This window comes from Cetorhinus maximus, chromosome 20, assembly GCF_964194155.1.
Source record: "Cetorhinus maximus chromosome 20, sCetMax3.hap1.1, whole genome shotgun sequence".
NCBI classification, from domain to species: Eukaryota; Metazoa; Chordata; class Chondrichthyes; order Lamniformes; family Cetorhinidae; genus Cetorhinus; species Cetorhinus maximus.
The window spans coordinates 31,689,696-31,713,147 of NC_135898.1; the positions used below are offsets into that span (position 1 = coordinate 31,689,696).

At 47.3% G+C, this 23,452-nt stretch overlaps 1 protein-coding gene across 1 annotated transcript in view; it reads left to right on the forward strand.

Moving 5' to 3' along the window:
• The window catches only part of dnajc12 (DnaJ (Hsp40) homolog, subfamily C, member 12), a 64,216-nt gene that overhangs the window by 9,021 nt on the left and 31,743 nt on the right, over positions 1 to 23,452 (forward strand). The window contains exon 2 of the mRNA XM_078565863.1: positions 12,048 to 12,126. Coding sequence (XP_078421989.1) covers positions 12,048 to 12,126 — 79 coding nt within the window. The remainder of the gene's footprint in view (positions 1 to 12,047; positions 12,127 to 23,452) is intronic.

The window sequence follows — 23,452 nt, forward strand, 5'->3', positions numbered from 1 at the left end:
TGTGTTTGGTGGTGGTATCATGCTGGAGTTGGCGGAAATGGCAGAGGATGATCCTTTGAATGCGGAGGCTGGTGGGGTGATAAGTGAAGACAAGGGGGACCCTATCATGTTTCTGGGAGGGAGAAGAAGGTGTGAGGGCGGATGCGCGGGAGATGGGCCGGACACGGTTGAGGGCCCTGTCCACCACCGTGGGTGGAAAACCTCAGTTAAGGAAGAAGGAGGACATGTCAGAGGAACTGTTTTTGAAAGTGGCATCATCAGAACAGATGCGACGGAGGCGAAGGAATTGAGAGACTGGGATGGAGTCCTTACAGGAAGCAGGGTGTGAGGAGCTGTAGTCAAGGTAGCTGTGGGAGTCGGTAGGCTTGTAATGGATATTGGTGGACAGTCTATCACCAGAAATTGAGACAGAGGTCAAGGAAGGGAAGGGAAGTCTGAGATGGACCATGTGAAAATGATGGAGGGGTGGAAATTGGAAGCAAAATTAATAAATCTTTCCAGGTCCAGACGAGAGCATATTTAATATCCAGTATTTTTAAGTGTATTTCCATCCATTGTTTTATCTCTACCTTTTAGCCTATTTTGATCCCTTCCCCCCACCCCACCCCCACTAGGGCTATCTGTACCTTGCTCGTCCTGCTTTCTACCCTTAATTAGCACATTCCTTAGATAATATCACCACCTTCAACACCTCTTTGTCCTTTTGTCTGTGACAAGGTTATCTCCACCTATCACTGGCCCTCTATCCAGCTCTTCTTGTCCCACCCCACCCCCCCCCTTAAACCAGCTTATATTTCACCTCTCTTCTATTTTTACTTAGTTCTGTTGAAGGGTCATTCGGACTCAAAACGTTAACTGTGCTCCTATCTGCAGATGCTGCCAGACCTGCTGAGTTTTTCCAGGTATTTTTGTTTTTGTTCAGGATGGTGAGTGACTTGGAGGGGAACTTCCAGGTGTTGGTGTTCCCATGTGTTTGCTACTCTTGTCCTTCTAGGTGCTAGAGGTCTTGGGTTTGGAAGGTGATGGCAAAGGAGCCTTGGTGAGCATGGAGATCGAGAGATGAGTGCCCATTAAAGAGCGCAGAGAGAGAGGGAGATGAGAGTTCATTAAAGAGCTCGAGAGGGAGAGACGAGAGTTCATTAAAGAGCACAGAGAAAGAGAGAGACGAGAGTCCATTAAAGAGCGCGGAGACAAAGAGACGAGAGTTTATTAAAGAGCGCGAGAGGGAGAGACGAGTATTCATCAAAAAGCGTTAGCAAGATGAGAGACCATTAAAGAGTGCGGAGAGAGAGAGAGAGAGACGAGAGTCCATTAAAGAGTGTGGAGAGAGAGATGTGAGTTCATTAAAGAGCACGAGAGGGAGACACGAGAATTCATTAATGAGCATGAGAGGAAGAGACGAGAGTTCATTAAAGAGTGTGAGAGGGAGAGACGAGAGTCCGTTAAAGAGCCTGGAGAGAGACAAGAGTCCATTAAAGAGCACAGAGAGAGAGAGAGAGATGAGAATCCATTAAAGAGTGCAGAGAGAGGGAGAGACGAGAGTATATTAAAGAGCGCGAGAGGGAGAGAGAGATGAGAGTCCATTAAAGATCATGGAGAGAGAGAGAGAGAGAGAGAGAGAGAGATGAGAGTCCATTAAAGAGCATGGAGAGAGAGAGACGAGAGTCCATTAAAGAGCATGGAGAGAGAGAGAGAGATGAGAGTCCATTAAAGAGCACAGAGAGAGAGAGATGAGAGTCCATTAAAAAGTGTGGAGAGAGAGAGATGGGAGATCATTAAAGAGTGCGAGAGGGAGAGACGAGAATTCATTAAAGAGTGCGAGAGGGAGAGAGAGATGAGATTCCATTAAAGAGCGCGGAGAGAGGGAGAGATGAGAGTTCGTTAAAGAGCACAGAGAGACATATTGGCGAGACTTCATAAAGAGGCGCAAGAGGGAAAAGAGCGTGGAGACAGCTGATTGGTGAGTAGGATTTGTGAGTATATTTAGTCTTAAAGTAAAAGTAAGGTCTTTAGTTTGTGTTTAGGTTTCTAATTTTTTTCTCTTTTTCTTAAAATAGCTTGTTAACTATAAGATTGATACTGGTGTCAAAAAAAATAATTACAATAAAGTGTAAAGAGCGGGGGATTATTAAAGTGTAAAGAGCAGGGATACATGAGTAATGAATTAATAAATTAAATAAAATATGATAGTGATGGCAGGATGGGTGATGTGTTGCTGCTGCAGCATATGGGAGCTGCTGGACACCAAGGTGATCCAGAGCGAACACATCTGTAGTAAGTGTTTGTAGCTCGAGGAACTTCGGATCCGAGTTAAGGAGCTGGAGTCCGAGCTGCAGACATTGTGTCCAACAAGGTTCTTGCAAGCTGTGTGGATGAGAGCAGGGACTGCAGAGAGGATGAGCGAACTGACCACGGCACCATTGTACAGGGAGCCATTCAAGTGGGTGGAGGAAATAGGAACGTAGTAGTGGTAGGGCCAGTATAATTAGGGTAATAGATACTGTTCTCTGCAGCCATGAGCGTGAAGCCCGAAGGCTGTGCTGACTGCCTGGTGCCAGGGTTGAGAACATCTCCTCAGGGCTGGAGAGGAACTTGGAGTGGGAGGGGAGGGATCCATCCATGTTGGTACCAATGACATTGATAGGACTAGAAAGGAGGTTCTGCTGAAAGAATTTGAACAGCTAGGAGCTAAATATAAAAAGGTGAACCTCCAAGGTAATAATCTCAGGATTACTACCTGAGCCACGGGCAAACTGGCATAGGGTAAATAAATAAAGTCAAGTAGTTAAATGCATGACTCAAAGATTGGTGTGGGAGAAATGGGTTTCAGTTCATGGGACACTGGCACCAGTACTGGACTAGAAGGGAGCTGTTCCGGAGCTGGGACCAGTATCCTAGCGAATCAAATAACTAGGGCTGTAGGAGAGATATTTAATCTAAATAGAGTGGGGGAGGGTTCTGGAGAGGGGGTATTTTGGCTTACAAAGCAAAAGGATATGGCAGCATTGCAGGGCAACTATTTAGGTAATGATACCCAGAGTATGACATGAAGGGACAGAGTGTACAAACATTTAAAAAAGCAGCAAATAGGTTCAAAGGGGGAAAAAATGGTAAAAAGGCAAAATTAATGACTCTTTACTTAGATGCGTGTAGTATTTGGAACAAAATAAATGAATTAACGGCACAAATAGAGGTTAATAGATATGATCTTATAGCCATTATGGAGACATGGTCACAAGGAGATCAAAGCTGGGAACTAAATATTCAGGGATATGTGACTTTTTGAAAGGACAGGCAGGAAGGAAAGGGTGGTGGGGTAGCTTTGTTAGTGCGGGATGGATTAAGTGCGATAACAGGAAAGGACCTTGGATCAGAAGATATAGAATCCATATGGGTGGAGGTAAGAAATAACAAGGGAAGAAGACACTGGTGGGAGTAGTCTATAGGTCCTCTAACAGTATCTATACTAATAGGGCAGAGAATAAATCAGGAGATAATGAGGGCATGTAAATACATTAATCATGGGTGACTTTAATCTTCATGTAGATTGGGAAAATCAAATTGTCAGAGGTAGCCATGAGCAAGAATTCATAGAATATATTCAGGACAGTTTCCTAGAACAATATATTATGGATCCAACCAGGGATCAGGCTATTTTGGATCTGGTAATGTGTTATGAGGCAGGTTTAATAAATGATCTCAGAGTAAAAGATCCCCTAGGAAACAGTGACCGTAACATGATAGAATTTAGCACTCAGTTTGAGAGCAAGAAACTTGGGTCAGAAACTACTGTGCTAAACTTAAATAAGGGTAATCACAAAGGACGAAGGCAGAGTTGGCTGGAGTGGACTGGGAAAGGAGTTTAGGAGAAAAGATGGTTGATGAACAATGGCAGATGTTTAGAAAATAGCTCATGACTCACAACAAAGATATATCCCAGTGAGGGAGAAGGATTCTAGGAAAGGAATAAACCAACCATGGTTAACCAAGGAAGTTAAGGATAGTATCAAATTGAAAGTAAAAACATAAAATGTGGCAAAGATTAGTGGTGAGCCAGAGGATTAGGAAAGTTTTAAAAACCAACAAAAGATGACCAAAGAAATAAAAAAGAGGGAGAAAATAAACTTTGACGGTAAACTACCAAGTAATATAAAAATGGACAGCAAGAGCTTCTTAAATATATAAAAAGGAAGAGAGAGGCCAAAGTGAACATAGGCCCCTTAGAGAATGAGGCTGGGGAAAAAGCTATGGGGAATCAGGAAATGGCAGAGGAGTTGAATAAATACTTTGCATCAGTATTCATGGCAGAAGATACTAATAGCATTCCAAAAATACTAAATAATCAAGGGAGCCAAAGGGGAGAAATAAATACAATAACTGTCACTAGAGAAAAAGTACTAGGGAAACTAACGGGGCTAAAGGCCGATAAGTCCCCTGGACCTGATGGGTTGCTTCCTAGGATATTAAAGGAAGTAGCTACGGAGATAGTGGATACACTGGTAGTAATCTTCCAAGATCCTTAGATTCTGGAAAGGTCCAGAGAATTGGAAAATTGCCAATGTAACGCCTTTATTCAAAAAGGGAGGGAGACAAAAAACATGTAACTATAGGCCAGTTAGCTCATTGGGAAAATGTTAGCGTCTATTATAAAGGATGTAATAACAGATTATTTAGAAGTGCATAATCTAATCAAGCAGAGTCAGCATGGCTTCATGAAGGGGAAATCATGCCTGACACATTTATTAGAATTCTTTGAGGAGGTAACAAGCAGGATGGATAAAGGGGAACCAGTAGATGTAATATCTTTGGATTTCCTAAAGGCGTTCAATAAGGTACCTCACATAATGCTACTTGATAAGATAAGAACCTATTGTGTTGGGGGTAGTATGTTAGCGTGGATAGAGGATTGGCTAACTAATAGAAGGCGGAGAGTTGGGATAAGGGGGGCATTTTCAGGATGGCAACCTGTAACTAGTGGGGTGCCATAGAAATCAGTGCTGGGGCCACAATTATTTACAATATATATTAATGACTTAGATGAGGGAAATGAATGTACTATCGCCAAGTTTGCGGATGACACAAAAATAGGTGGGAAGGCAAGTGATGAGGATGACACAAAGAGTCTACAGAGGGATATAGACAGATTAAGTGAGTGGGCAAAAACTTGGCAGATGGAATATAATGTGGGAAAATGTAAGGTTATGCACTTTGGCAGGAAGAATAGAGGAGCTGAATATTATTTACATGGAGAAAGACTGCAGTAAGCTACAGCACAGAGGGATTTGATGGTCCTCATGCATGAATCCCAAAAACTAACATACAAGTTCAGCAGGTAATAGGGAAGGCAAATGGAATGTTGGCCTTTATTTCAAAGGGAATGGAGTATAAAAATAGGGAAGTCTTGCTAAAACTATATGAGGCACTAGTTAGGCCACATCTAAAATACTGTGAACAATTTTGATCCCCTTATCTAAGGAAAGATATGCTAGCATTGGAGGCAGCCCAGAGAAGGTTCACTTGGTTGATCCCAGGTGTGGAGGAATTTTCTTAAGAGGAGAGGTTAAGTAGGTTGGGCCTGTATTCATTGGAGTTTAGAAGAATGAGAAGTGACCTTATTGAAACATATAAGATTTTTAGGGGGCTTGACAGGGTAGATGCTGAGAGGTGTTTCTCCTTGTGGGAGAGTCTAGGATCAGAGGGTATAATCTCAGAGTAAGGGGTCGCCCATTTAAGTCAGAGATGAGGAGGAATTTCTTCTTTCAGAGGGTAGTGAATCTGTAGAATACTTTACTGCAGAGGGCTGTAGAGGCTGGGTTGTTAAGTATATTCAAGGCTGAGATAGACAGATTTTTAATCAATAAAGGAATCAAGGGCTTTGGGGAAAGTGGAGTTGAGGATTATCAGATCAGCCACGATCTCATTGAATGGCGGAGCAGACTCAATCGGCCGAATGGCCAACTTCTGCTCCTTTGTCTTATGGTCTTATCCCCACTTCTGACCTTATGATGGAAGGAAGGTTATTGATGAAGCAACTGAAGATAGTTGGGCCTAGGACACTACCCTGTGGAACTCCTGCAGTCTTGGAACTGAGATGATTGGTCTCCAACTGCCACACCCATCTTCCTTTCTGCTGGGTATGACTCCAATCAGTGGAGTGTTTCCCCTTGATTCCCACTGAGTATCATTTTACAAGGGCTCCCGGATCACACATTCAATCAAATGGTGTGCCTTAATGTGAAGGGCAGTCACTGTCACTTCAGCTCTAGAATTGAGTTCTTTCTTCATATTGGAACCAAAACTCTAATGAGGTAAGGAGCTGTTTGGCCCTGGTGGAACCAAATTGATTATCAGTGAGCAAGATATTGTTGAGTAAGTGCAGCTTGGTTGATGACACCTCCCATCATTTTGCTGATGACTGAGAGTAGACTGATAGCACAGTAATTGGCCAGGTTGGATTTGCCCTGCTTTTTGTGGACAGGACATTGCTGGGCAATTTTCCACATTGTCAAGTAGATGCCAGTGTTTTAACAACTTGGGTAGGAGCATGACTCATTCTGGAGCACAAGTCTTCAGTACTATTGCTAGAATGTTGTCTGGACCCACAGCACTTGCAATATCCAGTGCCTTCAGGCATTTCTTGATTTCGCATGGAGTGATTTGAATTGATTGAAGACTGGCATTTGTGATGGTGTGAACCTCAGGTGGAGGCCGAGATGGATCAACCACTCAACACTTCTGGCTGAAGATTGTTGTGAATGCTTCAGCTTTATCTTTTGCACTGATGTGCTGGGTTACCCCATTATTGAGGATGAGGATATTTGTGGAGCTTCCGATTAGATGTTTAATTGTCCATCACCATTCATGACTGGATGTGGCTCCCCAATCTTCTGGGTAATTCAAAAAACGCGCAAGGCCTGAACATGTTCCTTTTGTTTGCTTTCCCCATGGCAATGCTTCGGCCAATCAGAGATAATTACAAACCAATCAGCACCCCTTTCTGCTGTAGCATAAATTGTTGTGATTGTTTGAAATTTGGCATTCTTGTGTTTGTCCTGATAAGTGCTTGATGAAAAGCTTCAACAACATGTCTCTCTTTTCAGCTATATTCAAGCTCTCTATTACCAAGTGAGTTAAAGATACTTACTCAAACTGTCAAAGGATTGGAAGCAGCTTTGGAAGGAGCACAGTTGTGTGCACCAGCATAGATTGGCTGGGATGAATGACATTTTCCCCCTGTCAGGGGGGAAGAGTGGGAGCGGGCGCCGGCGGGTGGGCCTCCAATCAGTGCCCCCGGTTGGGGGCGCACAGCCATTTTAAGTGGGCAGGCCAATTAAGGCCTGCCCAGCGTGCTGTGAGCCAGGAAGCGCTATGTGCTCCCTGTGCGGGTGATTGTGGGGGGGTGGGATTCCCTCAGTCTGGAGTGCATGCACGCGAAAGAGTGCACTCATTTCCCTGAGGCAAAGTGCTGCCTCAGGGAGATCATCTCCGATGTAAAACTTGAAATAAAGAGGTTTGAAAAATTTCCCTGCCATGTCCCCTCATGTGACACTGTCACATGAGTTGGGACATGCCTATAACTTTTATTGAAACCTTTCATAAAAATTTAAAGACTCTCGTGAAACCTCATCCCGCCCGTGGATGAGGTTTCGTGCTTTTTCTGAGGCCCGCCTGGGCTCCTGGCCTGCCCACCAACCTTAAGATTGGACGGGCAGGTCCATCAATCACGTTAATTGGTGTTTTAATGGCCTTAATTGGCCATTGACAGTTCGGTGGAAGCGCAGCTGAATTGGCAGCGCGCACGCTGAACTGAGAATCTAAATGATGCGGGGTGACGTCGGGACACACTCGCCTGACGTATCCCCACATCATCTTATTCATTGGTGAGCGGGCCCCGCCCCTGCTCGCCGACCGGAAAAACCTCCCCTCTGTGTTGTAGACTGTGTCATTCTATATTGATAGTAGTGCAGTAATCTAATCACTACACTTCTGTATTTTATGAAGAAGAATGAGGGAGGACCTCATAGAAACCTATAAAATTCTAACAGGACTAGACAGAGTAGATGCAGGAAGGATGTTTCTGATGGTGGGGGAGTCCAGAACCAGGGGTCACAGTCTGAGGATACGGGGTAGACCATTTAGGACTGATATGAGGAGAAATTTCTTCACCCAGAGAGTGGTGAGCCTGTGGAATTCGCTACCACAGAAAGTAATTGAGGCCAAAATATTGTATGTTTTCAAGAAGAAGTTATTTATAGCTCTTGGGTTGAAAGGGATCAAAGGATATGGGGAGAAAGCAGGAGCAGGCTATTGAGTTGGATGATCAGCCATCATCATAATGAATGGCGGAGCAGGCTTGAAGGGCCGAATGGCCTACTCCTGCTCCTATTTTCTATCTTTCTATGAAATTGCATTGGTCTGATCATATTACCATCAATGTATATTTCAACAGAATGCAGTTCAGTGCACATGGTGACATTTTCACTAAAATATGAACTTGCCACTGATTTTCATATTTTTAGCCAATCCTTTGCTTCCTGACCTTTGTTGGGTTGTGGTTTTTTTAAATGAGGGAGACCTCTGACTCATCTCCCTGTGAGAGCTCGAACAGTGAATGTGGGTATCACAACCTATCCAACCCATTCTGACACTTTCTAGCAAGTAATACTGATTGGAACAGGATCAGGAACCCTAACTGATACTCCCTTATATTCCCATCTCCACCCAGGGAGCTTTGGCCAATTATAGGACACAGATTGGTAATCAAACCTAGAACATTTTGGTCTATATGGCTCAGCACCACAACCTGAATTGCAAGTATCCATTTTGCTAAGTACTATCGGGTCCTGCTCTCCTCTGCTAATACTACTGTCTACTCCAGGGTCATTCTGGAATACAAAGCTAATTCCTGGTTTCTTTATTCACTACCAACCATCTTCTTAAACCCTTTTCCCCTTCATTATCCATGTTCATATCCAATAACGAGTGTGAAGAGCTCATGGACTTTCCATTAAGTTTGAAACTATCCAATCAGCTGCCTCTGCCACATTGCTCTTTCCTCTTACCCACTGGGCCAAGTTTCCCCCAAGGTTTGCCCTGGCCTAGCCCTGAACTTGCACATTTCTCTAGTTTCTCTCCTATCTTCATACATACTCTTTCTGAGCTCATTTTGTCCCTGAGACCCACCTCCTGCCTTCTTGACCCGATTCCCACTAAACTGCTGACGACCCAACTTCTTTTGGCCCCTATGCTAACTGACATTGTACATCATTCTCTTTCCTCAGGTACTAATCTCCCCTTTTCCTTTCTGCCATGATCATCCTTCTCCTCAAAAGCCCTTCCTTGGCACCTCTGTCCTTCCAACCTCCCCTTCTTCTCCAAAGTCCTTGAACATGTTATTGCCTCGCAAATCCATGCCCATCTTTCATGCAATTTCATTTTTGAATCCTTCCAATCATGTTCCCACCCCTGCCACAGGTCTGGAATGGCCCTTATCAAGGTTACAAATGGCATTCCTTCTGATCGTGACCATGACACTCTATTCCTCCTTAACCTTCTCAATCTGTCTGCAGCCTTTGACACTGTTAACCACAGCTTCTTCCTCCAACACCTCTCCACCATTGCCCGGATGGGATTGCCCACACATGGTTCCATTCCTATCTACCAGTTACAACTAGATATTCTCCAAAATCACTTCCCTTTCCACCTCTGCTCTGTGACCTCTGATGTTCTCGCAGGAATTTATCTTTGGCCCGCTTCTATTTCTGATCTACGTGTTGGTCCTAGGCGACATCATCTAAAAGCACATCAGTTTCCACATGTATCCTGACTGACATACAGTTCTATTCTACTACCATGTCACTCACCCTCTCCTCCGCCATTGTTAGACTCCTTGTCCAATCCGAATACTGGATGAGCCAACATTTCCACCCACTGTCTGAGGTTGAACCAGGCTGTTTGTAACCTCAGCATCCTAACTGACCCTTCTAACCCATGACCTCTCCATCACTAAGAGCACCTATTTCCACCTACACAATATCTCCCAACTTCACTCCTGCTGTGAAACCCTTATCAGTGTATTTGTTACTTTCAAATTCTAGATTACCTTCCGTTCCATTACTCTCTAGATGACTCCCCCCAGCTAAAATTGTGATCATTCAAATCTCCAACACCAATGGATGAGATCAAAGCTCTACAGTCCTGTCATATCCAGATATTGAGTGATGGTGGACAACTAAATAACTAATGGGAGGAGGAGGCACCACAAACATCCTCATCTTCAAAGATGCGGAAGCCCAGCACATCAGTGCAAATGATAAGGCTGCAAACTTTGCAACCACCTTTAGCCAGAAGTACTGAGCTCATGATCAATCTTAAATGCCAGTCGTCAGCCAACTGAAATCATCAGATGTGATATCAAGGCGAAAAGAGCTGAATTACTGGGACAAGGTGAGAATGACTGCCCTTGCAGCATTTAACTAAGTGTGAGATCAAGGAGACCTCATAAAGTGAAGTCAATGGGAATCAGGAGGAAATCTCTCTGCTGGTTGGAGTCATACCCAGCACAAAGGAAGATGGTTATGGTTGTTGGAGGTCAGTCATCTCAGCTCCAGGATGTCACTGCAGGAGTTCCTCAGGATAGTGCCCTAGGCCCAACCATCTTCAGCTGCTTCAATGACCTTCTCTCCATCATAAGGTCAGAAGTGGCGATGTTCACTGATGATTACACAATGTTCAGTTCCATTTGCAACTTGTCAGATAATGAAACAGTCTGTGACCACATGCTGGACAATATTCAGGCTTGGGCTGATATGATTGGGACCCCATTCAACAACCTAAACATTCACTCCCTTGCACAATGGCAGCAGTGTGTACCATCTACAAGTTTCACTGCAGCGTCTCACCAAGGATCCTTTGACAGCACCTTCCAAACCCCATGACCTCTACCACCTAGAAGGATATGGGCAGCAGATACATCGGAACACCACAACCTGCAAGTTTCCCTCCAAGCCACTCATCATCCTGATTTGGAAATATATCAGTGCTCCTTCACTGTCACTGGATCAAAAGCCTGGAACTCCTAATAGCACTGTGGGTGTACCCACACCACATAGTCTGCACTGGTTAAAGAAGGAGACTCACCTTCTCCAGGGTAAACAGGGTAAACAGGGAATCGCAAAAAATGGATGCTTTGCCAGTGAAGCCTATATCGGAAGATTGATTTTTTACAAAATGGAATGTTACAGGAGACTGTTCCTTATCCACTCTAATGGAATGTCCCCTCCCTATAGCGTGAAAACATTGTAAGCAATTGGACAATGTCCCACAGAACAGTGCAAGGTCACAGCTACAGGGTGATGTTACCGGACCCTGGGGGCAGATTGACGAGGACAAGCTGAAGAAAGGTGATAATCTAAAGGTCCAGCAGGAGCAGTGTCTGCAGATTTGGCTGTGTGTGGCGCCCTCAGTATGGGTGCGCTTTGACTGGATCAGGGATCCCATGCAATTGCAGGTACTCCAAGACCCAAACCACAGCCATGCTGTAACCTGAAGTTTATAGGCTATGTGTGATTTGTCACCTTTTTTTAAACCAGAGATCCCAATGATCTCATAGAGCAGAAGGCAGTCTACAGAAAGTATACACAGTATTTAGAAAACACACACAAGTTCAAATATTTAAAAGTCATTCCATCTCTATATCATGTTAATGAATCATTGCATTTAGTTTACAGGTCAGTGTTGTTACATTGCAAATTAAAAATCTTGTTTGGGGACTGATGCTGCATTTAATGAGCAGTTTCCAATAATTACTGCTGTATGTATGGAAAGCCTAAGGCCAGTTGTTACCATGGTAAATGTATTACATCGACACAAGCTACGAGCTTCCTGAGTGCAAAATAAACTAACCAAAACGAAATAATAAATACACAAAAGGAAACACTGATTCATATTGTCAGATATGTTTGCTAATTATTTTTCTGATATAATTGGTGACAAAGATTTATCCGTATACCGCACATTGTTTAACCATTGAACTTTTATTTTGCCAGACTGAGCAGATCATTGCAGAGTTCAAAGCCAAGGCCCTGAGCTGCCATCCTGACAAAAATCCGCACAATCCTAAAGCAGGCAAGTGTGTATTCAGAATCAAATATAAGTCTTGTGAAGAGCTGATGTCCACTTCTGCCCTGACAATGCTGCAGGAAAGTGTTTTGCCTGGCTGAAAATCTGCAAATGTTGATGTCATGTTTCAGGACATGAACCATGACAACATTCAGCTGAGTTGCAGCCAGGCCTCCTGCTCGCACTTTCCCCAAACCTCCGGTTCCTTGCAGTGCCAATGGATACATTCATGTCCTTATGTAAAATGAATACGCTCTAGCTTACCTGTGCCCCCTCGGTTTACACTCTGCTGCCACTTCTAACACCCCACGAGGCAATTTCCTACCTCTGCTCCAATGACATCACTCCCACTGCTATCGAGAGCTGGCATCGGCCAATGTGTTGGGAAAAATCGAACTGTTGGGCGGGGCTAAGGGTCTCTGGGGAGATCTCTGGAAGAGATGGAGACCAGGAAATGGTGGGGAGATGGGGTGGGGTGGTGGTGGTGGGAGACTGGGGAATGGGAAGAGGAGACAAGGAGACTGGAGAATGAAGAGAGAGGGAGATTGGGGAGAGGAGAAGAGATAGAGACTGGGGAATGGTGAGGGGACAGATGGAGATTTGGGAATGGTGAGGTGGGGGGAGATGGGGTTTGGAGAGGGGAAGAGATGGAGATTGGGAGGGGGAGAGATGGAGATTGGGAGGGGGAGAGATGGAGATTGGGAGGGGGAGAGATGGAGATTGGGAGGGGGAGAGATGGAGATTGGGAGGGGGAGAGATGGAGATTGGGAGGGGGAGAGATGGAGATTGGGAGGGGGAGAGATGGAGATTGGGAGGGGGAGAGATGGAGATTGGGAGGGGGAGAGATGGAGATTGGGAGGGGGAGAGATGGAGATTGGGGAACGGGGAGAGATGGAGATTGGCGAACGGGGAGAGATGGAGATTGGCGAACGGGGAGAGGAGGGAGAGATGGAGATTGGGGAACGGGGAGAGGAGGGAGAGATGGAGATTGGGGAACGGGGAGAGGAGGGAGAGATGGAGATTGGGGAACGGGGAGAGGAGGGAGAGATGGAGATTGGGGAACGGGGAGAGGAGGGAGAGATGGAGATTGGCGAACGGGGAGAGGAGGGAGGGATGGAGATTGGGGAACGGGGAGAGGTGGGAGGGATGGAGATTGGGGAACGGGAAGAGGTGGGAGGGATGGAGATTGGGGAACGGGGAGAGGAGGGAGAGATGGAGATTGGCGAACGGGGAGAGGAGGGAGAGATGGAGATTGGCGAACGGGGAGAGGAGGGAGAGATGGAGATTGGGGAACGGGGAGAGGAGGGAGAGATGGAGATTGGGGAACGGGGAGAGGAGGGAGAGATGGAGATTGGGGAACGGGGAGAGGAGGGAGAGATGGAGATTGGCGAACGGGGAGAGGAGGGAGGGATGGAGATTGGGGAACGGGGAGAGGTGGGAGGGATGGAGATTGGGGAACGGGGAGAGGAGGGAGAGATGGAGATTGGCGAACGGGGAGAGGAGGGAGAGATGGAGATTGGCGAACGGGGAGAGGAGGGAGAGATGGAGATTGGGGAACGGGGAGAGGAGGGAGAGATGGAGATTGGGGAACGGGGAGAGGAGGGAGAGATGGAGATTGGCAAAAAGGAGAGGAGGGAGGGATGAAGATTGGGGAACGGGGAGAGGAGGGAGAGATGGAGATTGGGGAACGGGGAGAGGAGGGAGAGATGGAGATTGGGGAACGGGGAGTGGAGGGAGAGATGGAGATTGGGGAACGGGGAGTGGAGGGAGAGATGGAGATTGGGGAACAGCTAGAGGAGGGAGAGATGGAGATTGGGGAATGGGGAGAGGAGGGAGAGATGGAGATTGGGGAACAGCTAGAGGAGGGAGAGATGGACATTGGGGAACGGGGAGAGGAGGGAGAGATGGAGATTGGGGAACGGGGAGAGGAGGGAGAGATGGAGATTGGGGAACGGGGAGAGGAGGGAGAGATGGAGATTGGGGAACGGGGAGAGGAGGGAGAGATGGAGATTGGGGAATGGAGAGAGGAGGGAGAGATGGAGATTGGCAAAAGGGAGAGGAGGGAGGGATGAAGATTGGGGAACGGGGAGAGGAGGGAGAGATGGAGATTGGGGAACGGGGAGAGGAGGGAGAGATGGAGATTGGCAAAAGGGAGAGGAGGGAGGGATGAAGATTGGGGAATGGAGAGAGGAGGGAGAGATGGAGATTGGCAAAAGGGAGAGGAGGGAGGGATGAAGATTGGGGAACGGGGAGAGGAGGGAGAGATGGAGATTGGGGAACGGGGAGAGGAGGGAGAGATGGAGATTGGCAAAAGGGAGAGGAGGGAGGGATGAAGATTGGGGAATGGAGAGAGGAGGGAGAGATGGAGATTGGCAAAAGGGAGAGGAGGGAGAGATGGACATTGGGGAACGGGGAGAGGAGGGAGAGATGGAGATTGGGGAACGGGGAGAGGAGGGAGAGATGGAGATTGGGGAACGGGGAGAGGAGGGAGAGATGGAGATTGGGGAACGGGGAGAGGAGGGAGAGATGGAGATTGGGGAACGGGGAGAGGAGGGAGAGATGGAGATGCGGGAACAGGGAGGGGGAGAGATGGAGATTGGGGAATGGAGAGAGGAGGGAGAGATGGAGATTGGGGAGTGAGGAGACGGGGGAGAGATGGAGATTGGAGAATGGGGAGAGGAAGGAGAGATGGACATTTCGGAACGGGGAGGGGGAGCGGTGGAGAATCGGGAATTTAGAAAGTGAAGGGTAAAAGTGACTCGGAGAAATGAAGTCTAGGAAATGGGGAGAGGAGGGAGAGTGAGATTGAGAAAAAGTGTTTAGATGGAGAGATGGAGACTGGAAAATGGGTTAGTTCAGGGAATCAATATTTTCTGCAGGACCAGGAGAAGTAGCATCAATGCGGTGAGTGGGAGTTGGTGGAAAAGTGCATAACAATAGTCTAAGATAAAGGCATTGATTTATTCTTGTGCCAAAGACTAAGGTGTAAAGGAGAAGCTCTTCAGACACTTGCATAAAAAGACAAATGATAGATTGTCACGAATGCATGTATGAAAATTAATCCACGTCATTGCTGCTTGAGTCATGGAGATTACCCTGGCACAATAGTTCTAATTAAATATGCTTAAGTAGAATGGAAAAATAGTGCAGAGAACAGCATCCTATCAGAACAAGACACTGTAGTGACATGTTTATTAAGCAAATATCTATCCGGCTCAGCGATGGAAATAATGCTAGCTTTCTGTTGCCGTGGGTAACGTGTAGATATTCATTTCTTCCTGCCTCTGATTTAACTTTGGAACCTGGATGATTTTATTCCAGTTCCGTCTTCAGACTCATCCTTCAAAACAAAACAAAATCATGGGCAGGATTTTTAGGTTGTGTGCGGGTACAATCGGTGGGTCTGGGAGCGGCCGGGGAACAGGCCACTGCCCATGATCGGTCCTTGGACCGTGATTTCACACTGACTGGCCAATTAACAGCCAGCCAGTGTGAAACGGGTGCTGAAATGCTCAGCGCTGCTGGGGTTGGGGTGGGAGTAGGGAGGGCGCTGTCATAAGTGCGGGCGCGAGGGAGTGCGGAATGAAATCTCCCTGAAGGCTGAGAGCTGCCTTAGGGAGCTGAAGAATTTAAAAGCAATAAATAAAGGTTTCAAAATCTGGAAAAAAATGTCCACACATCAGAATCAGTCACCTGAACATAGACATCATGAAAATTCTGTCCATACATTTTTATTTTTTTAAATTTAGTAATGGAAACCTCATCCCCTACTTGGATGAGGTTTCATCAAAAATGTAAAGTCTGCCTGGCAGATTCGCCCATCGAAAAATCTGGGACAATTGGAACTTTAATGAGCTTAATTGCCCTCTTAATTGTCGGCGGGTGTGCTTCCGACTTTTGCATGTGCCCACCGACTGAAGTATCGCACAAGTACAGGATGACGTTGCTTTTAAATTCTTCAGCTCCCTGAGGCAGCCATTTTAAGCTCGAGCAGGTTAGGCATGTGCCCACACGCTGAGCTAAAAACTCTGCCCATGCATCTATTTGAATTATAAAATGTACTTGATTTATGCAAGCAGCACCAAGTTAACCCAGTCACTGATAATATAAGAGCATTGTGAGTGGGAAATAAATAAAGAGCTGTCTTATTGTCTTATGAATTTAGCTGAACAGAATCTTGTGATTTTTATTAATACACAGAAATATTATTTACTCTACACATGGCTTATTAAACAGTATATACAGCTAGATTCACCAAATGTTCAGTTGAGTAAGCTATGGTAATTTTACTTTTCAATTAGTGGCAGGAAAATTCCACCCTGATAGTGTGGAGCAGCTGAATGAGACCTAGGTTGGCACTTTGTTGAAGTATTGAGAGGATTCTGTTCTTTAGCTGATCTGAGGTAAAAACAGAAAATGTTGGAAAAATTCAGCAGCACTGGCAGCGTCTGTGAAGAGAGAAACAGAGTTATCGTTTCGAGTCCGTATGACTCTTCTTCAGAGCTGGTCATATGGACTTGAAACATTAACTCTGGCTGAGATTTTTCGCTCCCACCTGTGGGAGATGGCATGATGGCAGGTGGGAGAGGGAAAAATCATGAGAAGAAAAATATCTGTTTTACTTTGGCAGGAAAACAGGTTCCTTTCGTCCGCTCCTGCCTTCAATGGCGGAGTGCGTTTCCTGACGAGCAATGTTGAGAAGGCTATTTGAATATTAATACTTATTATAAAGCTTGCTTGCCAGTATCATCCCCCTACACTGGATCAAGGGGTAACGTCGGCATCTAATTAGACTGATGTGTTTCACACTAGTACACAATCGACATGCACCTAGCAACCAGCACTTTGCTCGCGACTTTGAGGTTTATTTGCCTACCTTTCATTGCACAGCGCTTGCGGCACCTTGACTTAGCACCAGACTTCGCAGGCAGCACCACGTTGCTCTCAGGGGCAGGGGGATCATAGACAATGCTCTACTTAACAGATCAGTGGTGAAACAGCGGTGTTGCAGAAGGTGCCAGAGGGCAAGGCATCCACTGGGGAAGAGATAAAAGTAGACAGAGACAGAGGTTGTGGAAAGGGCTGGAGGGCAAGGCCTCCAGGAAGGAGGCAATAGTGGTCAGAAACATGACGTGGGGGGTTTTGGGAGAGAGGTGTTCCCTGGGCCAGAATGGGGAAGAGTCTATTTTAGAGGGACATAAGCATGTTGGGGCCAGAATGGGAGGATCGCGGTGTGAATATGTGCTTCAGTTTACATGGCTGACCTCGCAAAGACTGCCCCTGTCTCAGTCCAGGGAGGGTGAGGGCTTGTCAGTCCAGGGTCAGTAGTGTCCAGAATGTTGTGCGCAGGGAGTGGTCATAACACCACTCGCCATGGTCCGGGGTGTGGGGGGTGGTGGTTTCTGGCATTAGTCTGAGCTGTAGGTGGCACATTCCCAGTTAGGGGAGGCATCTGCAGCCTATAGGTGGGGAAAAAGTAGTGTAGGGGCATTGGAGAGTTCTGGGGAGGGGTGTGCTATATGTCTCACTGGTCAGGAGGCCTCAAGATGGGTAGGTGTGAGGTCCACACAGGGCATAGGCACATCCACCCCCTTCATTCAGGGGGCAACACAAAGATTTCCAGCACAAGCAGAAAAGGTTCAACAATTGGAGGGGGAGGATTGAGAGTTGTTGGATGTAGAGAAACCTGGAAATTGAGCTCCTCCATGCCGATGGGAGGGATTTGCACAGTCACAAAAGGATGGGTTCAAGCTGGTTTGGGAGTGAGACCTCAGCATTACCATCTTCCAACTTGAAGCAATGGCGCAGCACAAAATTAAAATGAGATGAGACTCTAATGGTGAGGGCTCTGAGGGCCGATTGGAGGACTGGAGCTCTGCACTGGGAGGCCGACTGAAGCACTCCCAACTGAATTATGTTTCTCCAAATGAGGGGAGATGCACACCTGAGACATGTTAGGCGCCTTTCAGTGGCAATGCAGGGAATCAGGAGCGTTAAACACTGAGGTACACGAGACGAATCCCCATTCCTGGCACTAATTGAATTCTTTGTATTAACCCCTTGTTCCAAGCGCTGAGATTCCCCAGAGCGGGGCTACTGGGTGACCGGACAAGCTGGAGCTGCCTTTTAAACACAGGAGCTGAGAATTCAGTCGCTGGCAGCTGACCAGATGAGAAGCCTCAGCCTTTTCCCCCCCCATCAACTAATCACACGTCCTCCGTAAACACTTGCCCTTATGTCTTTTCCAAACAGTCTAGTCTGCGAATGCAGGGAATGAGAATCACAGTGACAGGCCTGAAAGCTGCACACCCAGGTGCCTGGCCAAAGTGATGTCATAGCAATGGCTGATGTAGAAGGGGTGGTGGGGGGGAAACCACCTTGAAAAGTATCGTATGCTGGCCAGGATTTTGGTGGCGATCAGGTGCTGACACTGGACCCAAGACCTTGAATCCAGGGTTCTCACTAGTCATCGGCAGAAATAGGACCTTTGAAGGTTGATGGTCACTCGAGTCTTTTTCTCATTTATGCTGAGGAGACCTTCAACAAGATGGATGCTGGGTTTATTGCTGCCTGCATCATCGCATACAGGCCGGAGGGAAGGCGGAGAAGATTGCGATGGAAGCACCAGGCTTCCCAAAGGGAGGAGCTACACCCTCATGAGCAAGAGGTAGCATAGCCCCCTCTGGACGCAGAGGATGAAGCTCACACAAGCGTCGTGTGTAGGCGGCTCTCAAGACCAAGGGTGTACAGAAGACGCATGTCTTTTCTGCAGATGAACTACAGGCAGTGTCACCGACGCCTCCTCATGTCCAGGGATCTGGCAGCACACATCTGCCATATTCTGCCGGATTTGACGCCATGGGGACTGGGAGGATGTCATTGCCAATAGCTGTTAACGTCATCGCTGGTCTTAAATTCTACGTGACTGGCTCTTTCCAGGGCTCCACTGGGGTCCTCCGCAGGATCCCTCAAGCTTCTATGCACAAGTGCACACAGAGGTAACAGACACACTTTTTGCAAAGGCCTGCAATTATATTAACTTTGATAGAAACCAAGCCAGCCAGGATGCTACAGCACTGGGCTTTGCTGAGATTCCATATTCTCACAAGTACAGGGACCATCGGCTGCACTCATGTGGCTATTAAAGTTCCCTGGCAAAAGGCACCCCAATATATAAACAGGAAAGGAAATCACTTCATCAATGTCCAGCTGGTTTGCTACCACAAGAAACAAATCCTGCAGGTTTGTGCCAGATACCCAGGAAGCTGCCTGACTCCTACATCTTGAGTAGGACGCAGATCCTGGACATATTCGAGGGACCACCCAGGATCCAGGGTTGCCTCCTCGGTGACAAAGGAACCCTCAAAGGATGTGGCTGATGATGCCTGTGCGTCGGCCACAAAATTCAGCTGAGAGAACGTACAACAAAGCTCATAGCGCTACCTGAACATTGGTGGAGCAGATTATTGGCATGTTAAAGATGCGATTCCGATGCCTGGATAGATCTGGTGGAACACTCCAGTACACTCCCCTGAGAGTCTTGCGGATCATCGTGGCTTGCTGCGCACTGCACAACCTGGCTCTGCAAAGTGGAGAGGACTTGCCAGATGCCGACATGGAGGAGCTGCACGTCTCCTCCGATGAGGAGGACATGGAAAGGGATGAGGGCGATGTGGTTGAGGCTGCAGGAGAAGATGCCATTGCACGGGCCAAATGAGGCAGGTGAGGCCCTCATAGCCACCAGATTTCACAAGGAGGATGACTAGTAGGAGTGAGTCCCCTCTTTGACAAGTGCCCTCCATTGTAGGCCCAAACTAACATCAGCGTGGCTCTCCCTCTCATTTCAACCACTCTCATCAGGCTCACATTGTCCTGATGCTTTGAAGGATGATGAAGCCTCGGGAACATGTGTCCTTGTTGAGATAACGTCCTAACTGGAGGACGTCCTGGCATCAGATGCCACAAGGTGCTGCCTCTTTAAGTGTTTCTCCAGCACCCACTGGCTACGGTAGCCTAGCTGAGGTAGGAGCTGCTCTACAATCCTCAGTGCGCACGTAGCTGTATGGCCTCAGTCTGACAAAGCTCCTCAAGGAGAGCCATCTCCAGCAATGAGACAATGCTTTATGACTCACCTCAATGGTGATACTGAGAGGTGACATTTGCGCCAAAGCAGCAGAGGACGATATGCAGATCCTCATGCATTTTGACATGAACTCAGTCCTGTGTGTCACCTTCTTCTCCATCACGTTAACATCTGTTACTCTGCGGGCCTACATATAGCCTGACCTTTTCATACGGATCGACCACCTGAGGATAACCATGTTCACACACTTGTTGGCTACACATTAGAATGCCTTCTCTTAAATACAGACAGTCTCCCCTATTGGCCAGTCCTGGCCTTTGTGACCTCAATACAGCAACAACACGATGAAGACCTCAAGGTGAGGCTTGGCTCACATTAAAGAGCACACTTTACTCTCATTACATCCTGGCTCCCAGGCCACCGCTGCTCTCAACATTGTCTTCCCATCAAGGTCACATGAGCGCATTGAGAGCATGCTCAAGCCTCCAATGACCACAACACATCATCATTTAGAATGATCATCGGTGACCTCAGTGACTCTTCAGGATGCTACGCACAACATCTGACACAAAGCTGCTTCCTTACATTGTGATGAGAGCTTTGTGGGTGCAGAGAGGGGAGGCGATGGCGTAATGGTATTGTCACTGAACTAATAATCCAGAGACCCAGGGTACTGCTTTGGGACCTGGGTTCAAATCCCACCACGGTGGAATTCAAATTCAATTAAAAGTCTAATGGTGACCGTGAAACTATTCTTGTTGTAAAAACCCATCTGGTTCACTAGTGCCCTTCAGGGAAGGGAATCTGTTGTCCTTGTCTTGATTTACTCTGCTGTGGGTCTGGAGTCACATGTAATGTGGTTGACTCTTAAATGCCCTATGAAATGGCTTAGCAAGCCACTCAGTTGTAACAAACTGCTACAAAGACATAAAAAAGGAATGAAACTGAATGGACCACCTGGCATTGACCTAGGCACTGGAAACGACAAAGGCAATCGCAGCCCTGATGACCCTGCAAAGTCCTCCTTAGTAACATCTGGGGGCTAGTGCCAAAATTGGGAGAGCTGCCTCACAGATTAGTAAAGCAACAGTCTGACATATTCATCCTCATGGAATCATACCTTACAGATAATATCTCAAACACCATCATCACCATCCCTGGGTATGTCTTGTCCCACCGGCAGGACAGATCCAGCAGAGGATCTAGTGGTACACAGTCGGGAAGGAGTTGCCCTAGGAGTCCACAACATCTGGACCCCATGAAGTCTCATGACATCAGGTCAAATGTGGGCAAGGAAACCTCCTGCTGATTACCACGTATTGCCCTCCCTCAACTGATGAATCAGTGCTCCTCCATGTTGAACACCACTTGGAGGAAGCACTGAGGGTGACAAGGGCACAGAATGTACTCTGGGTGGGGAACTTCAATTTCCATCACCGATAGTGGCTCAGTAGCACCACTACTCACCGAGCTGGCCGATTCTTAAAGGACATTGCTACTAGACTGGGTCTGCGGCAGGTGGTGAGGGAACCAACAAGAGGGAAAAACATACTTGACCTCATCCTCACCAACCTGCCTGCCGCAGATGTATCTGTCCATGACAGTATTGGTAGGAGTGACCACCGCACAGTCCTTGTGGAGGCGAAGTCCCGTCATCACATCGAGGGGGCCCTCCATCGTGTTGTGTGGCACTACCACCATGCTAAATGGGATAGATTTCCAACAGATCTAACAACTCAAGACTAGGCATCCATGAGGTACTGTGGGCCATCAGCAGCAGCAGAATTGTACTCGAACACAATCTGTAACCTCCTGGCCTGGAATTGGACTAGCCACATAAATACTGTGGCTTCAACAGCAGGTCAGAGGCTAGGAATCGTGCGGTGAGTGACTTACCTCCTGACTCCCCAAAGCCTGTCCACCATCTACAAGTCCCAAGTCAGGAGTGTGATGGGATACTCCCACTTGCCTGGATGAGTGCAGCTCCTACAACACTGAAGAAGCTGGACACCGTCCAGGACAAAGCAGGAATTCACCAAGGCTTCTTAGACAGCACCTTCCAAACCCATGACCACTACCACCTAGAAGGACAAGGGCAGCAGATAGATGGGAACACCATCACCTGGAAGGTCCCCTCCAAGACACTTACCATCCTGACTTGGAAATATATCACCGTTCCTTCACTGTCGCTGGGTCAAAATCCTGGAACTCCCTTCCTAACAGCACTGTGGGTGTACCTACACCACATGGGCTGCAGCAGTTCAAGAAGGCAGCTTACCACCACCTTCTCAAGGGCAACTAGGGATGGGCAATAAATGCTGGCCCAGCCAGCGAAGCCCATGTCCCATGAATGAATAAAAAAAATGCAGACAACGTCAAGGTGAGAGAAGCTCAAGGTTGTAGCATCAAGCGCCAGGACAGTAATGTGAGGGGCAGGGCTCTGGCACATTGCGCTGGGGAGGTGGACACACTTATGGATGAGCTTATCAGATGTACACTCGGAGACTGGGCAATGCTGAAGGCAGACAAGAGCACATGCAGGCTGTGCTTTTCCACTCATTGATTGAAAACCCTGCCAGGTGACAGAGGGAACATAGAGTTCCAGTATGTACGACTCCTCTCAATGCGTTTCAACATCTTTCCTTGCACACCAAATCTTCACCTTTCAATATTGCTGTGGAGACAGCTCGTGGAAGGAGTCACCTGGGTGGATGGCCATGGGTGTCTAGCTGCTGGCCCTTATCTCTACAGGTGCCTGAGGACCCTGGGCTGACTCCCTGGGGAGAAGAGTAAGCTGGAGTGAGATCAAGTTGCCTCGCTCCCCTCTCGCATAGCCACCGATGGATGCCAGCAATGCCTACAGCAATGAAATGCAGCTCCTGGTGCAGCGTAAGACCTATGTTCTGGACCAAGGTCTGTATGGCAGCTGCCATCCGACCAGTGTTGACTTCGGTGCATTGGCATGCCGGCATTATCACCTCAGACTGAACGCGGACGGACTCCTCCATCATCCATTGCAATCTGAGGAATGAAGCTGATATCTTTTCCTGATGTTCCTGTGATTGTCTCTGCAGCTCCACCAACCTAGATAGGACCAAGTCCGGAGGCTCGTCATCCGACTCGGATTCAGCAGAATCCTGGCCTCCAGCTGTTCTCCGAGTGCCAGCGAGCTCGGGTCCCTGCCTCCGCCTGCTGTGGATCAGATTGTGTGCTGTGCTCACCAGATTGTGACCCCGAGGCTGCTCTAGA